Here is a 17,730-nt window from a genome sequence, read left to right on the forward strand (position 1 = left end):
ATTTAAGAATTAAATCCAAACATATTTCATTTGTATATATAGGCCTAGTTATTTTTTTCACTTTGAGACTTATGAAATGCAATAGTTTTCATGGTAAAGACATAATAAAATCACTAGTTTAGTAAAAAACTTTTGTGTTGATATTTTTATGTGAGTATTGATATATCGATACATTAGTATCGGAAAACATTTAGATCTGCTCAATACCTAGATGGTTGTGTCCAACAGCTAGACAGCGATGTTTATTGTGTCCGCTTTTTAGTGCTTGGGCACATCTAGTCTCACAATCAGACAATGGTCTTTATTTCTATGTACAGACACCCAGTTGTCTTTTACCGCTGTAAAAGGTCCGGCATAATAACACATTCTAATATGACCATAAATATCCCTACTAATGTTGGTTTTCCATTTTCTGAGTCTGACTTTAGAAGGACAGTTGTATGTGACACATGAGTTATTTTGGTAAAAGGCTCTGATTATTTATTTCTTTGACCACAAGTACATACCCCCCCCAACAACACAAAAACATCACCGGCCTATTTTTCTATTCCACTTCTTTCAAAATGCATGTAGGACTTTTCTTCATTAAAATTGTCAAAAATGTGTCCTCAGCATGTTCTTTTCAGGTTTTGTGAGATTCACTTCAAGCTATTGGCATGCTCAAATAAAGAACTGTCAAAAATCTAAATATGCTGTGATGTATCAATGAAATGATAACTGCTACCAATTCCATCTTAATAAAATCTAGGTAGGGAAGATATTTAACCAATAAAGAACTTAACTTACACAGTCTCCATTATTCCACACATATTAGAGAAGCCCAAAAGGCATAAGTAAAACACAAAGTGAACTGAAAAATACTTTTATTCAGAATTTGATCAACCCAGTTCATAATTCAATGTGTACCAGTGTTCATAAGAATGTTTAAGATCAAAGTACAAAGATGCATCTTACTCATCTGTGAATTTACTGAGCAGGGCTGCATATCCCAAAAGCAATGCAAGTTTAAGTTGATCACAGAAACCATTGGCACCAAAGGTTTCTACAATCTGCTTAGGCTTAAGATGCTTTTGGGAAACACAGCCCTGCTCCAGTGTCAATGGAATGATCTGTTGTATACTACAGTACAAGGTGTGCCACTGTCAAAAATGTGTAAATATACAGTCTTTTCCTGGGCCACGAAAAACAATAATTGGTGCACAACTAATAATTGGAGACTTAATAACCATGCACAACTACAGGTTTTTATGAACGGAAAATTTAAAAATTTCTCGGCAAGTGTTGGTTAATCTAAGGTAGAGCACTGCACTCATCTTGGTGTATCATTGGATTTACAATGTAGGCCACGCTCTCAGATGACAAGCTTGCAGAGGTATATTTTGTGCTGGAAATTGAAAGCCGTGGACAGTCAAGATGCTGGTTACTACTGGAAGTGAGTCCTGTGACACAGCTGCAGTGGGCATGCAAGAGAAATCTTTCCTCTGATGTTCACGAAGTCGTCAAGAGGCATTTAATGCCTCTTGCTGGTCTGAGTGAGTGGAACAATCACCAACGGAAGTGTCAGAATCGCTGGTATCTGACAAAACAAACATTCACAAATATAATAGCAAGATTATAAATATCATCTGACATTCATTTGAAACAGAGTAGAACAGTATTTCTTCAATGGGAAAATTGTTGTGCCCTCTATATGAGCTCACTCAAAGTATTGTCAAGATACTGAAATAGTTCTTACTCTTCAAGTCTTTTAGGATCTTTATGCGCTTTGTCCTGAGAACCGCCATATCGGAGGACACCTGACAACCAGAGAAGTATGATTGTTAGGTTAATTTGTTTATACTTGATAGCTACACAAAACATTGTGGGGATAACAGAAAAAAGACTGGTTTAGAAAAAGATTTTTAGCATAGCTACAATCACAACCAATGAGGAATTTGGAAATTAAATGAAAAAGTACAGGTTCTAAAACATTTAAAGATGAAACAGCTTACATTAATGAAGCGGTCATATACCTGCTGTTTAACTGCTAGAAGATGCTGAACTTCTGTGTAGGCATTCTGCAGGGTGGAGTATGCCTGGAGTAGCTGCTCACCTACATTCTCAAATGAGCTATTCAGCTCCTCTTCTCTCAAAGACAGTGTCATTAATTCATCCAGTTGCTCTAAAAATCATATACACATATTAATCAACATCATGAGACTTAAAAGATAAAATCAGCACTCAATCCTTTTATCAGCTTAACATCTATCAAATAAATCATGATGTAACAAGGTAAAGGTTGGGAAAGGAGGTGGCGGGAACTGGCTGAACGGTCAAAATAATATTTAAGAACCTAAACAAATAGACACACAGAACACAAACACACACGGCAGCTGCAAGTGGCTCTCTCTTTCCCGAACTGCTGTGTTCCGCTGCATTTTTCACACTCCTCGGCTGATTAGCCCAATTAGGGGAGCCCTCCTCCTCGTCAAACTCCTCCCTCCTTTTCCTCAGTCCGGGGATCCCCCGGCATGACGTCAAGGCCAGGCCCCGCCCTCCTCTTAGTCATGCATACTTTAACAATGTGTAATGTCCTACATTTAACCATGTACCCATTCACCTCAGCTTTAAGTTTGCATTTCCACCCATTAATTGAGGATAGAACTACACTTTGATAAAAATAAAAAAAAACACAAATTAAAGCTGTAAGAAGTGAACACTCACTTTTTTTAGAGGTCGCGTTTTTTGTCTTCAGACTCCGATGAGCATTATTTGAAATATCCTGTATCAAATTGAACAAATAAAACCTATACATCCAATGGAGAATACAAAATACGTTACAACTTTTCTCTAAAACTTGCATACCCGTTTTGTCCTCTTGGTTTGCCAGAGATTGCTGGAGACAGTTCCAAAGGTGTTGTGGTTCTCCAGTTCTGCGTCATTCTTAACACACAATGTATAATGGGGCTGAACTTCTTCATAGTTCTCTAATATTTGGCAATCATTTGTATTGTAGGTTTCTGAAGTTCTGCTCTCAAACATCTCAGCCAGCGAAGTTATAGATGGAACAGGAGCAACGTATGGTTCTTTTACATGAATGCTTTTTCTAAAAGGAAATTGTGAAAGAGAAATTAAGGAGGTGATCCAGAGCAGTGGTTCCCAACCCTGTACCTGGAGGCCTGCCAAAACTGCATATTTTGTATATCTCCCTTATCTTCACCCAATTCAGGTCATGATGCTTCTATATATGAGCTAATGAGTTGAATCCAGTCTGGTGCGTTTCATTAGGAAGATATCCAATATGTGTAGAGTTGGGAGCCTCCAGGATCAGGGTTGGGAACCACTGATCTAAAGCAATGTTTTCCAATTCTTTCCTGGAATACCACAAACACTACACATTTTTATAAAGTTTGTTGTAATTTGTAATTATTGTTTTTCTAATAGGTCAGTGTAGACAGACAGGAAAGCAGGAGATAGGGAAAGGAGACTGGAAAATGACCCAAGCTGGAATTGAACACAGGTTCCTGTGAGCCAACAGCTCGCATATGTGTCCTGGACAAGTGCGCTACCATCTGCGGCACTCGCTCCAACGATACTACACATTTTGGATGTCTTCCTCATTTGACATACTTAATTTGATCAATTTGCTAATCAGTAGAATCAGTTGTGTTAAATAAAAGGGACCTACAAAATGTTTATTGTTAGTGGTACTTAAGGAAAGGATTGAGAAACACATGCACATTTTTACACTGATTATGCTTAATAAGCCGACAGTGTGTGGTCATGTAAATGTATTAAATGGCTTTCCTTTATCGGTGCAAGGCCATTAACACCCTGATTTTGCGTTGCACGTAAAAAATATTTGTAGGCATTCTTATCGCTTTATCCTATGTGTGCGAGCTTTATGCGCATGCCTGTTTATTCATGTAGCTTCATGTAAGCTTTTTTTTGTATTGCTGGTTTATTGGTTTGCATTTAAATCCGTAAAACTGGTTTTATAAGATGATATTTGGTAGCATCAGCGTATTGGTATGCATGTAAAAACGCTCACTGGTCTTTATCGAAGGTCAGTTATTTTATTTTAATGACTACCTAAAGATGCTAACAAGCTCTTTATCTCTATCCTTAAAAGCTTGTTTAATACATACTACAAAATAATGAGTCTCAGACACATCAGAGAAAGAATTTTCATGAGGGGCCAACTTCAAACCTCTCAAAATGATAGTTCACCCAACAATTAAAATTGTCTCATCACTATCCCAGATGTGTACGATTATGTTTCTTCTACAGAAAGATTGAACACAAAGATTTTTAGAAGAATATCTCAGCTCTGCAGGTTCTTACAATGTAAGTGAATGGTGACCAAAACTTTGAAGCTCCAAAAAGCACATTAAGCACAAAAATAATTCATAAGACTCCAGTGGTTTAATCCATTTCTTCAGAAGTTATATGACAAGTGTGGGTGAGAAACAGATCAATATTGAATACATTTTTTTACTATAAATCTCTACTTTCACATTCTTTTGTTTTTGACGATTTGCATTTTTTGTGCACATAGCCATCAAATAAGCAGGGAGAATTTATTGTTAAAAAAAAGACTTAACTTTTGATCTGTTTCTCACCCACACATATATCACTTCTGAAGACATGGAATTAACCACTAGAGCCATTGGATTACTTTTATGCTGACTTTATGCTTTCTGGAGCATTAAAGTTCAGGCCACCATTCAATTGCATTTTATGGACCTGAAGAGCAGAGATATTCTTTTAAAATTCTTTGTGTTCTGCAGAAGAAAGAAGATCCTATACATCTGGGATGGCATAAGGGTGAGTAAATGAACCAGTGAAGTACTGAAAAAGGCTGGTGTGGAACTGGTCAGGTTGCATTAGTAAATGAGTAAGAAATTCATAATTAATTTACCTGAAAATGCCCTGTTCCAAGTTGCTCTTGGATGTTTGAAGACACTTGCTCCACTGTAGTGAAGAAAACCCCCTTGCTGTTCTCAAGTTGGGCTTAATGATCTCTGTCTGGCTTGAGGAGCACCTTAGAACAGCAGGAGAAGCTTGTTTATTTTCAGAAGGAACGGTCTCATTTTCATCAGCTTCTGCTAATGTGCATATATCCACAGTTTGTAACTTCAAATATGGCTGTACTTGTTTATGGCTTTTTAATGCAGAGACGACATCATTTGAACATGCCTCCCCTCTATTATTCTCAGGGCCAAGATGGGTCATGGATTGTTTGACTGGCCATCCTTTTTGCTTGACGTGCTTGTCTTTATGACCCTGAATGTCCAATGATTTACAATTTGTCCCAAGCATTGTAGAAATGTTACACTCATTTCCTTGGACCAGTTCAGGAGCACACGTAGGCTCAGCAGAGGCACAAAGTCCATTTTCAGCTGTACACACATTGGATACATTTCCATTAAGAGAGGGATATGTAGTACAAGCAGACATTTCTTGAGACAGATTCTCAAATGTAACCTCAACATAAGGTCTTTTCACAAGGGGGCAATTTGAACCTTCCATATCAGGAATGACTTCTAGTCTCCTTTTTGGCAATTTGCAGTTCAGCTGTCTGGATGATGAAATGTTCTGTTCTAACTTTTCCCAAGAGGAGATGAGGTTGCAAGATGGTGGCATATGGTCAGTTGTGAAGTCCTCACTGCTTGTTCTCATCATGTTATTCTTAAATTTTGCCATTTTTGATACTTTCCACTTCCGTTTTCTCTCTTCCTTTTTCCGAATTCTTACAAGAAAGTAAACAAGTAGCACTTAGTGTCTTACAGCAAACACCTATGGCTATTGATAAAATCATTGACAAATGCATTTAAAAAGGCCATTCAATCATGATCAACACAGTTTAGTCAATCAACAATATGCAGTTAAACAAATAACAACATGTCTTGAGTATGAGCCGACAAGCTTACTTTTCTTTGTCTCTTTTGGCGCAACGGGCTTTAAACTCATCATCAAATTCAACACTGTAGTCCACTGGATTTTCTCCACTAGAAGTTCTCTTTTGTAGTTTTGACAGCATATTTTTGTGCCCATGAGTGGCAATATGCTTCTTATACTCCCATAGTTCTGTCACAACCATATCACAGGCCAAACATTTATGCACTTGTTCACTGTAAAAACAAAAAGTGTACAATTAAGTTGAACTTTTTACGCAAGACATGAGAATCAATGCTTTTATTATTATATTATTTTCTGTACCTGCCCTTGAGTTGCTCAATTGCCTGATGATGGATAAAACTGTGCATATGTTTGTCCAATTCCTGTGAAATCAAAGAGGAATGTAATTATGACAGAAAAGATCTAGGGCCTATCCATAGCCATATTGTGTTGTTTCATAAAATGTTCAATTTGAGAATGCAATAATTAATGTAGTGAATCATTAGACACACAGCCCTGTAATTAAATCATTAAACAGGTATTTATTATTGTTTGTTTGCTTGCTTTAACTTACTGAAAGCTTATTTAGATTTATACTCTAAAAAGAAATGTGGTACTGTTTATTTTGCTCTTTAGCACTTAAAAACCAATGTTTCACCAAATGACTAACCTGTTTAGGAAAACGATGACAGCAGACAAAACACCTCTCCAGATCTTTTTGTTTGTCACTAAATGGATGGCTATTTGTATCCAAGACAAAACTAAATATTTATTTTGATAAAAAAAAAAAGAAAACAATTAGTAATTTATCCACTCAAACCTTATACCTAAAAAAACATGTTTTACTCACCATACAGCTGGATTTCTGAAAAGTGTGCTATGATATTGTGCTTACTTTTTCTCTTTTTTGTCATAAAGGGCTTTAAGATCATTAAGTTCACTATTGTAATCCACTTGAAGACCTTTTCTGTCACATCTTCTCTGCTGGAGTTTGCGCAGATTACGTTTGTGCTCAAGAGTGGCAATATGCTTATTGTATAGCTTTAGTCCAACCACGGATGCATCACATGCCTGACAGTTATGCAACTGTTCACTGTAAGAAAGAAAAGGTTTCATAGTTTACTTTTTATTCCAAAGAACCATATTATAATCCATGCATTTTAGTTCCGTACCTGCCCTTTAGTTGCTCAACTGCCCGATGGTGAGCATAACTATGCATATGTTTGTCCATATTCTGTGAGGGAAAAAAAAAAATTATGTGCTTTTTGGACCATCAAAGTTCTGATCACCATTCACTTTTATTGTATGGACCAACAGAGTGGAGACATTTTTCTAAAAATCTTTGATTGTGTTGAAAGTCATACACATCTGGGATGGCAGTAAATGATTAATTAAAATTTTCATTTTGGGGTAAACACTATTTATAATGACTTAATTTCTGCTTGAAGCTTGTCAGCTCTTGCCCCCATTCACTTTCAATATATATGATCAAATGGATTTGGAACATAATGCAGTTAATGCAAGAATTACATATACATTATATATGTAATTCTTATTTAAAATAAATAATACATTAAACCATGATAAAGCAAGTACATCAACGCAGTACGTCATTTTGATGTCTTTGTATACCTTTAAAGCCCCTGAAAAATAAAGTTTTTACTCAACCTGGAACCATACTGTCAATTATTCATTGTTTCAAGGGAAATGCAGTACTGTCCTGTCATTCTTGCATGAAAACAGTATTTTGTGAGACAGAATAGTTAAACCAACCTGTCCGTAGTTTTGGGGGCAGAGAACACATTTTTTCATCCAAACGAACTTATTCTTTTTGTTTTCCATGACTGTCTTTATCAAAGAAGAAAACGAAGAGGAAAAAAAACACACCGAGTATATGTAGATCTATTATAAATCGGATTTACGAAACATTGCTGGAATATGTTTTTGAGTAATGCTCGACACTTCAAATTACTCAAGATGTAAGTATCTTCTCGTGAATGGCAGTATGAGAGATTAACACCCCCGTCGAACTTCAGAGATATTGGTGACAAAGAGAACCCTTTAAAAGCAAGTTTTTCAGTGAATTATATCCCTTTCCACGTGATGGCTGAAATCAGACCACGTTTACTGCTTGTGTTCTCTGGGATTGTGAGCTTTTTTTCTTCTTCTTCGGTTTTATGGCGTTAACGTTAAGGAGCATTATCGCCACCTACTGTGTTGGAGTGTGGACCAGCGTTTACCCATTTCGTGAGACACCCCTCGCTGCAGCCTGTAGCACGATGACGTAGCTGGATAGTCCAATACGTACTGGATGGTTCATTTTACAACATTTTAAATCGCATGATTTTAAACCTAAATTTGATGGATTAATAGCATGTTGTCACCACAAGTATATATTTTTATTTTTATTTCAGTGTCTGCAGGACATGTACGTACATTAAAATTTTTTTTTAAAAAACTGATTTGTTTCATATACAAACTGATTACAGCAGTCAGATTAAGCGCTTGTCACTAAAGTGACCATTTATGACAAGTGACATGTACGTACATTAAAAACAAAACAAAAAAACAACAACTGATTTTAAGTTTAATATACAAACTGATCACAGCAGACAGATCAAGCGCTTGTCACTAAAGTGATCATTATAAATTGTCCTTTGGGCTATAGTGATTGCCGTCACTGATGAAGCAGTCTGCTGAGCAGTATAACCTTCAAAGTCTTTGGTCGAGTAAAAGGCACGAATGATTCCTTTCCTTCCACCTCCAACATAGCCTGGCGGGAAAGTCTTTAAATAAGTCCCCACAACAAAGCGTAATTGGTAATACAGCTACGTCATCGTGCTGCAGGTTGCAGCGACAGCGAGGACCTCTTGCATTTCGTGAGAAAAAAAAAACTAAATTCTCTTAATCAGCTCTGTTTTCTTGAGATAATGAAATACACTATATTTTTAAGCTTTATTTCTTCCACTCCCACCTTTCTAAGTTCCCTTTTCATTGTTTCTCGTTAATTAGAATACTTTTGGCAGACACAAATAACATGCCCAACTGACTCTATTCCACATTGCTCACACAATCCTGTTGAATGTTTATTTATTATTTTTTAAGTTTTATTCAGCATGGTATGCCCAACCCTTAATCTTGTTAAAATATTTTACTCTTTAGTGCTTCTTTTGGTTATCCTCACTACTCCTACTTCTCTTTGTATTTCATTTTGCATTAAGCAAATCTACGGAAGCCCCGAACCGCAAGGTGGAGAAAAAAATTGTGTCTCAATTTCTTCCTGAGCTAATGGTGGGTTCACATACAACGTGAAGATAATTGTCGCCTCGCTTTGCTCGCGTGAGTTTAACCACTGGATTATACATTTCAGTTTAAATTTGCGTTCGCGCGAGTAACGCGAAACAGCGAGTATTCCCTCTTCTCTTCCGGAAAAGGACAGGAGGAGGGGCTTCTAAGACTTGGTTCATGGATGGAATCAGTAGACACGCATATTTTCAGAATTTACCAGGTAGTCCAACTTTACTTTCCTCCAAGCGATGTCTTTTTTCTTCCGGTCTCTGTACATGTATGCCTTTGCTTCATACAATTCTGGGTGCCCACACAACACTACAACCATTTATTTCATTACTTTTTTCAATATTACTTCTGCTACTATGTCAGTAACATCAGGGCTTTCTGGACAATGCGTCATGTGGATTTTTCAATAAGTCTTCATTTATTTTCTCTCTTCCTAAAAAAAAGAATTCTCTTCAAAAATGTTTTTTTTTTAAATACCTTAATAAAGACAAAATCTGGTTACATATGTTTGATATATCATTCGTGTCTTTCTAAACACCCGCCGTTTTCTCAGTGTATGAAAGCGAAGGAATGTATTGAGGAAAATGGGAAAAATGAAATTATTATTATGTCTGTCCTTTTGAAGTGTCTAATTTTACATTTTGTGGTTTTAATAATTAGTAGTTTAGCAACTTGATTCATTCTCAGGTGTTAGGGGTTCATCTGGTAATGTTAATGCATGAGTTAGTAGACTAAACGCGCATTCAACCGGACGACTGCAATAGAGATTGCTAAGACATGTGACCAACTGGGCGGCAACGTCATCAGAACGCAAAGAATTATGGGTATGTTTGGCCAGTTTACATGGGCTGGCATCGCATAGCAGGCTAGTGTTCTGGCATGAAAATAATAAAAAGCGTGAAAAACAGAATATAAACCTACAAAATGCAGCGGTCTAAAGAAAACATTGTCGGACCATACCGCCTAAAACTAAATCCTAATGCAAAAACGAGGTATGACGAGAAAATAAAGGGAATCAAAGTGACTGTGACTGGTCAGGGGATGTCAACCTGTTGCCCAACTTTCAGCACCCATATATATACAACTATATGATATTAAATGTTAGTGCATACACACGAAGTTTTCAGTAACTTCAAGTCGCTGCAGCAGGCCCAGGTCTTTTTTACAGATGGATGGGTCCAGGACCTGGAGATTGTAAAAGTGGGGCAGAAAACTCGTCCGTTCAACGGTATGCTAATGTTTTAAGCACCACACTCCTCGCGCGATCGAACAGTGGAAACATAAAAACATACTCCATCATTTTGTTCATAGGAGGACATCATTCAAACTGCAAAGTGTTTACTTATATTTGTGTCCAGCCAGAGAAGAGTTATGGCAATGCGATGCTTGCACATGTCTGTGACTTATCACCCACAACCTACCTCATACATTTCCAGTTGTCTTTTCTATGGACTCTTTATAAATGTCTTCATCTAAATGTATTTACATGTTAAATATGTAAAGAAACTGAAATTAAGTTGGTTGTTACTACTATTTAAGTTATGTAATTGTGTTTGCAACAAAATAACACTGATTTTGCACAATTCTTCCTTAATACAGATAAAGGAGGCAGAATTTCATTCAGTCTTTGTGTATTTTATTTACAGAGATGGCTAAAAATCATTACATGTGAGAAGTGACATTTCAAAATCTTTTGAAAAAAACATATTTACATATTAGATGTGAGCATGGTGTTTAATTCTAACATGATGGCTTCACAACAATACTTGGACACATATTGGTCAAAGCATAGCACACAACCACAGTTTTATCCAGCAGTTTTATCCTCCCCCTCACAAGGCACCACAAATCCCAGGCGTATTGTGTCATTTAATATGTTAAACTTAGAGCCCATACACCCTATCACTCGCTCCATGTGGATCCTGACATGAGCTAACTTCCTGGTCTGTTCCACATTTTTTGCATTAAGTTGGTGATGGCCCCTGGTGAAGGCAGGTATTTTCAGTGTAGCACCCACAAGGGCAACACTTTCTTTAATATCAAATCCACGGTCCGCTAACACTAGGTCTCCAGGCGAGAGCTTCTGAAGAAAGCCACAGTTCTCGGTGTTCTGCTTTTTACTGGTTGCAGGTGTAGTGTTGTCTGACAGTAACAATAAAAATACATTGTGTCATATCACAACCTTTATTCCAAATTAATCCAGATTAGATATACACAGGGAGCAACATACATTGTATTCTTTTACTATTTACCTGGGTATAAAGGTGCTGCATTATCCAACTCAGCCTCAGGACCAGTGTGGTCAGTGCCTGGCGATAGAGGTTGATTCATGTGAGCTTCCAACTCAGCCTCAGGACCAGTGTGGTCAGTGCCTGGCGATAGAGGTTGATTCATGTGAGCTTCCAACTCAGCCTCAGGACCAGTGTTGTCAGTGCCTAGCGATGGGGGTTGCTGTTGTTGTGAACTCGTCGCTCTTCTCCTAAACCACTTGAACCGGTCTGTGTTCGTAGCTTTGACCTCAGTATGGCCGAGGTACAGAGAAGGGGCCCAGTCAGGATTACACTCCAACATTTCATAGGCAGGTTAGCCTGCAAACACAGTCACCAAATAAATTGCTATGTAGCCTAGATGTACAGCATTTAAAACTGATTAATGTTACGCTTTAGTACATTGGTAACTTCAGCTAATTTTCTAGCCATTTCATGCTAGTTAATGGTTAACATTGGCTTAACGTCAAATCTAATGGTCTGGTTAAATCAAACAAAACACGCTGGTTATTTGCCCACAATAAAACATTTACAGAGAGTAATTGTAACTTACCTTTGTGAAAATGCTTTGAACACACCATCATGTGTGGTGGAGTGTTATCAAAGGTAATCTTGGGCCTCCTTACTGCTGCTATCCATGCCATTCGTCGCCTTTTTGTCACCTCTGAAACATGGCTTGTACTATTATTTTTCCAAGCTGGAAAACGATAAAAGGATTTTCCGTTCTTAAGCTTTATGCCACTTCTATCGTGAGAACGACTATTGCAGTTTATAACACAGCAGGTAGACGGTACCTTGAACACTGCGTTCTTCCCTCCATGCAATCAAGTCTGGCGCCTTCTGTTTGTGCCGCGGATTCCCAAAATGCTTTGCGTTCACCACTGGTAATACGTCACGATGACATCACATTAGCAATCTCTATAGAGTGCCGAAGTTATGACGTCACTGGAACCAAACCAAAACGCGGAAGTGAGTTAGCATTTTAGCACTTCCGGTTCCCTCGCCCTAAAGTCTATGGGTTTTTTGAATGGGTTTTTGCTAAATCGCCTGAAATAAGGTCTGTGGTTAACAAGCCTCTAAATATTTTCACGTTTTGATCTATGAAATAAAACACACCAGTTATAACCTGCTTGTGGTTTTTTAAACTTTATTGTGTCTTAAAAACGGTGATTGCTAACAAGTTGACTACATCCTTTGGCGGGGACTTTAGACGTCATCATGACAAATAGGAAATCTCTCACTAGCCCGCGTTTCAGCCTCACGTTCTTAGAAGTTTACCTTTTCATCTCTCACTAGTTTTACTTACCGAGACTCGATAAACCTTGTCCCTCATGCTGGCCCTTACAATACCGGCAAGTAAACCAGCATCTAATCTGCACTGTTCTACATGTCCAGATTTATAGTGGTTCTCTCCTCGATCTATGGTTTTTCTATCGTCTAAGAAAAAGAACATAAGATTGGAAATTGATACGGCCATAGCTAACGCTTATGAGATGGTAAAATCGCGGGTTTTTTCTGGCGAATTAGCAAATGGTATGCAAACATACAATCAAACATAATACTGTGAAAGATAATCTTTAAAGTTTATTTGGGGCACAATGATCAGGCATAATAATCTTAATCACAAAGAAAATAATATTAAGGTTTATATAAACTAACAAAATAATAAACGAATAAATAAAACATTAACAAAAGATTTTTAAAAAAATCTCAGAGAGACACGCATAAATAAAATTAGTTTCTAACATTTTTGGAAAAAACGAATGGGCAATATTTCTCATGAAAAAGTAGATAAGTGTTCATACACAGCGCAGATCATAATGAGCGAGCGTGTTTTTAAATAAAGTTTGAGGAAGCTTGATGATGACGTTGATCCGCGACCATGGTGTGCTGTAGTCCGTTTATAGCCTACCGTTAGCATTTTATATCTGACGGCTTTATTTAGGCTTCAAAATGTATAAATTTAGGATTAACTTGTAAATGTGATCTTGATAGACAAAACGTGTAAGGGTCACAACTCTTTGTAGAACACAGATCTTATTTTTTGCGATTTTCCAAAAGTCTATGGGGAAAATGCATAGCTTTTCGATCGAGGGAACCCATGCGCCGCTAACTTCAGAATTGTCCTACAAAGTGACGTCATAACTTCGGCACTCTATGGAGATATAACGAAGAGACTGAGTAGTTTTCTATATTTAGCCTATGATCTACATCTAGAACAGGGGTGTTCATTACAACGTTGGTTGATCTAGAATCTAGATGAAATATAAAATATATACTTTTTATTTCCTGACGTGACGTCTGTAAATGCGCACTGTTTGACTGACGGTTAATGTTTAGGCTTTACATGCGCGTGCTCCGAGACGAGCGCGAATGCGGGTTCGCGCCTAAATGATCAAATACACTTTATAATTCAGCCAATGCCCGTCTTAGTGAGGATTTAATGTAAATGCAGTCGTTTATGTCTAAAGTGAACTTTAAACATTGTGACAAATATTATAGTATTCGTATTAAAATGTTGTACATGTATGTGAATTGAGCACATGTCTCGTATATGTCATATAAAGGCTATTAATCATACAACAATTTTTAATAATAATATTTTTTGAAATATTGTTTTTTAATAATACTGACCCCAGATGTAGAGAGTGTTAATTGGTATAATACATTTTCAGGAAAGTAGAGATGATAAAATAATTTATAATTAAGCTTAGATTTTATAAAGATCAACACTTGTACAGCAAAACTTCAGGCAGAACATTCTCTCATCATTTACTCACTCTCATTCCATCCCTGATTTGTATGACTTGCTTTAGAACACAAATTAAGATTTTTAGAAGAATATTTCAGCTCTGTAGGACCATACAATGCAAGTAAATGGTGACCAGAACTTTGAAGCTCCAAAAAGCACATTAAAGCAGCATAAAAGTAATATATAACTCCAGCGGTTTAATCCATGACTTCAGAAGGGACATGATAAGTGTGGGTGAGAAGAAGATCAATATTTAAGTAATTTTTAGATATACATTCTTCTCACTGCCCAGTAGGTGGCGATATGCATGAAGATAGTGAATCACCAAAAACACAAGAAGAACAATGTGAAATTTAAAGTGGAGGTTCACTAAGCAGGGAGGAGAATTAATAGTAAAAAAGGTATTAAATATTGATCTGTTTCTCACCACATCTATAATATCAATTCTGAAGACATGGATTAAACCACTGGAGGCACATGGATTAGACAAATTTTATGCTGATTTATGTGATTTTATGAGCATCGTTATTTTAGCACTGATTCACTTGCATTGTATGGACCTACAGAGCTGAGATATTCTTCTAAAAATCTTAATTTGTGTTCTGCGGAAGAAAGAAAATCATACACATCTGGGATGGCATGAGGATGAGTAAATTATGAGAGAATTTCCATATTTGGGTGAACACTTTTTAAGCGTTATGTAGCTCCGGTGCCAAACCACTTTTCCCATGCCTGCTCTACCTATATTCTGCATGACATGATGTGCCAAGTGATCCTGCTTATTTAACATTTTTTTGCATTGCATTGTTTGAACATGTTTATGCGCAACAATAATGCTCTGTCGGCATTAAGGGAAATTTAGACCCTACACATAAACTGATTTTAATGTTATTGTTTCATACATTACGATTTAAAATGGTGATCAGTGTATTGAAAATGATTTTTAATCTGCATTTCTGTAAGCTCATGTCTCCATAATGTTTTTTTGGAATCAGATTCATGTAGTGTTTATTAGGGATGGGCATTCATTAATAATTTGGTATTTGAATAATTAAGCTCATAAAAAACGAATATTCTATTATTTAAATATAATTAATGAGAAAGAGACGTAAAATGCTTTTTTTTTTTTGGTCATAAAGGTTGCGTCAACATTTAAAAAAAAAAAGCTTAAAATTATATTCAAAACAAGCTTATATCATGTCCTGTGTTTAAAAAAAATGGGTGAAAACAAAAAAGAATATAATGAAAGCATTTAAGCTCAGGCAAAGCGAAGAAAAAGTAACCGCTAATGAAGTAGACTGATGCAGTTCCCTATCGAGAGGTCTCTCCTATTGCGTAAGTAGCTTACGCTATGGGAAAACTCAGTTTCTCGAGAAATATTGAAGTCTTTATGTAAAACGCATTGCAGCTGCACAGCAGACAGTTATGAGCGAGGCAGCTCGGTCATTGGCTGTGCTGCGGCAACTGCTCGAACCAATGACGGGGCGACTCTGAACGCGCGACCAATGGGCGCTAGCCACGCGTTCAGCGCTCAGAGCCCGCCAAAATTAGCATAGCCAGGCTATATAATGGGCACCCCGTCATACGAGTTCCTTTAGATTTAATCTCCTTCAGCGAAGACCTCCTCTTCGCTGGATCCTCCGGATTGTTGGAGTCTTTCGCCCGCCATTGACAAGCCTACAGCAGGACTGCTAAGAGGACGCCGGCGCCTTCGAAGCCTTCTGCTACGCCATCCGGCGCGCATCACTATATCCTTTTTACTAAGCTACTTTGCAAGTGTTCGCCTTTGCGACACTTTTTGTATTTAGTAAAAGAGCAAATTCGAGGCGTTGTTCCAAATGCCTTCGACCTGCGCCTCGTGCAGAGGCCGAGCGGGAGGCTTTATAAAAGTGGCGCGCATGCCTACTACAGTAGATGCACCCCCACCCATAAGCGCTGCCCATACAGTTTCAAACAGTTCTCTGTCTCATGCCGCAAGCATCACAGATACGACGCGCGAGCCAAGAAACTCCCCGCTAAGAGCGGGAAGCTTTATGAAAGTGGCGCGCGTGCCTATTACAATGTATGCACCCCCACCTGTAAACACTGTCCATACAGTTTCAAACATTTCTCCAGCTCACGATGCGAGCATTACGGAGATAGCGTGCGTGCCTGTAAGCTCACACGCACCCCTGCACTCGGCACTCAACATGGCTGCTCAGCGCGCACCTGCGCCTCTGGGAGCTGTAAACTCAGTGTTAGCACAAGGCAATTTGCCGGTGGGGCCCATACGTCACTGCGACACGCCCCCAGCCAACATTCAGCCCATATCTGTGCGAGCAAAAGCCTGGGAAAAAATCCCTGACATGCCAAAATGGGTTTTGAACATAATAAAACACGGTTACTCACTTCAATTCGCTCGCAGACCACCCCGCTTTTCAGCGGTGGTCGAGACGAAAGTGAGGAAAGATGTGTCACATGTTCTACGCACCGAGGTGCTCAAACTGATAGAGAAGGCGCTATAGAAACTGTTCCTCCCTCTATGAGCTAGGCGGGTTTTACAGCCGCCATTTTCTCGTCCCGAAAAGGGCGGTGGCCTCCGCCCCATCCTAGATCTCAGACATCTGAACAAAGCTTTAATGATTCGCTCGTTCAGAATGTTAACAACCAAACATATCCTCGCGCAAGTTCAGCCCGGGGATTGGTTTCTATCAGTGGATTTGAAAGACGCTTACTTTCACATTCCGATAGCGCCTCATCACAGGCCTTTTCTGAGATTCGCTTTCGAGGGACAGTCATACCAGTAAACAGTACTACCATTCAGACTATCATTGGCCCCCCGTACATTCACAAAATGTATGGACACGGCACTTTCCCCCCGAGACAGCGGGGAGTGCGAATACTGAATTACCTCAACGACTGGCTAATCATAGCACAATCAGAGGGTCAGCTAACGACGCACAGATCTTGGATTATCAGCCATCTAGAATGCCTGGGTCTGAGAATCAATTTTGCAAAGAGCGTGCTATCCCCCAGTCAGAATATCTCTTTTCTGGGAATAGTGCTAGACTCAGTGCAGATGACAGCGTGCCTCTCATCAGAGCGCGCGCTCTCTATTTGACGCCTTGCAACATTATTCAGAACGGGCGCACACGCCCCCGTCAAACGATTTTCAAAGAATGCTCGGTCTCATGGCCTCGGCATCAGCGGTACTCCAGCTAGGATTGTTGCACCACATGCGTCCTCTCCAGCGCTGGCTCAAGAGCCGTGTCCCCACTCACGCGTGGTGCTCGGGCCACTTTTTGATCAGAGCGAATCACGGCTGTATAAAAGCCCTGACGCCCTGGAAAGCCGTCAACAGGTATCAAACCGGCGTGAGTCTGGGCGTAAATACGCGGAGAAAAATGATCACAACAGATGCCTCCAAAATAGGATGGGGGGCCCTTTACGAGGGCAGGCCTGTATCCGGCTTTTGGTCAAACCCGGAAAAGCGCCTACATATAAACTGTCTGGAAATGAAGCGGTCGCCTTGGCTCTCAGAGCCCTGCTTCCGTA

At 38.7% G+C, this 17,730-nt stretch overlaps 2 protein-coding genes across 4 annotated transcripts; both read right to left on the reverse strand.

The window, feature by feature from the left end:
• Positions 1-857: 857 nt before the first annotated feature.
• On the reverse strand, positions 858-8,046 carry LOC127622088 (uncharacterized). The gene is made up of 12 exons (XM_052096019.1): positions 7,654-8,046; positions 7,053-7,114; positions 6,776-6,973; positions 6,551-6,641; positions 6,202-6,263; positions 5,913-6,113; positions 4,901-5,731; positions 2,845-3,085; positions 2,704-2,761; positions 2,013-2,161; positions 1,736-1,796; positions 858-1,576 (listed from the first exon to the last, which is right to left on the reverse strand). Exons 1-12 carry the CDS (start codon positions 7,720-7,722, stop codon positions 1,500-1,502), a joined length of 2,100 nt encoding a protein of 699 aa, XP_051951979.1. The 5' UTR covers positions 7,723-8,046; the 3' UTR covers positions 858-1,499.
• Positions 8,047-10,808: 2,762 nt separating this feature from the next.
• Positions 10,809-12,364, reverse strand: LOC127622371 (uncharacterized). 3 transcript variants are annotated; one of them, XM_052096458.1, is made up of 4 exons: positions 12,239-12,364; positions 11,998-12,141; positions 11,430-11,765; positions 10,809-11,319 (listed from the first exon to the last, which is right to left on the reverse strand). In XM_052096458.1, the coding sequence occupies exons 3-4, from the start codon at positions 11,746-11,748 to the stop codon at positions 10,985-10,987; spliced, it is 654 nt and encodes a 217-aa protein (XP_051952418.1). In that variant the 5' UTR covers positions 11,749-11,765; positions 11,998-12,141; positions 12,239-12,364; the 3' UTR covers positions 10,809-10,984. The 3 variants fall into 3 exon arrangements, with proteins under 3 accessions (XP_051952418.1, XP_051952420.1, XP_051952419.1); XM_052096460.1 differs by having other exon boundaries at positions 11,430-11,463; positions 11,590-11,765; positions 11,998-12,358; XM_052096459.1 differs by having other exon boundaries at positions 11,998-12,108; positions 12,239-12,297.
• Positions 12,365-17,730: the final 5,366 nt, after the last annotated feature.

This window comes from Xyrauchen texanus, chromosome 28, assembly GCF_025860055.1.
Source record: "Xyrauchen texanus isolate HMW12.3.18 chromosome 28, RBS_HiC_50CHRs, whole genome shotgun sequence".
In the NCBI taxonomy this organism is placed as follows: domain Eukaryota; kingdom Metazoa; phylum Chordata; class Actinopteri; order Cypriniformes; family Catostomidae; genus Xyrauchen; species Xyrauchen texanus.

Coding starts and splice junctions, on each gene's coding strand:
- LOC127622088 (XM_052096019.1), bottom strand. CDS start 7,722: ATGGAAAACAAAAAGAATAAGTTCGTTTGGATGAAAAAATGTGTTCTC. Junction 6,974..7,052: donor GTTGAGCAACTAAAGGGCAG/GTACGGAACTAA, acceptor TCTTTCTTACAG/TGAACAGTTGCATAACTGTC. Junction 2,162..2,703: donor AAACGCGACCTCTAAAAAAA/GTGAGTGTTCAC, acceptor TATGATTTTTAG/AGCAACTGGATGAATTAATG.
- LOC127622371 (XM_052096458.1), bottom strand. CDS start 11,748: ATGTTGGAGTGTAATCCTGACTGGGCCCCTTCTCTGTACCTCGGCCAT. Junction 11,320..11,429: donor TGCAGCACCTTTATACCCAG/GTAAATAGTAAA, acceptor TGTTACTGTCAG/ACAACACTACACCTGCAACC.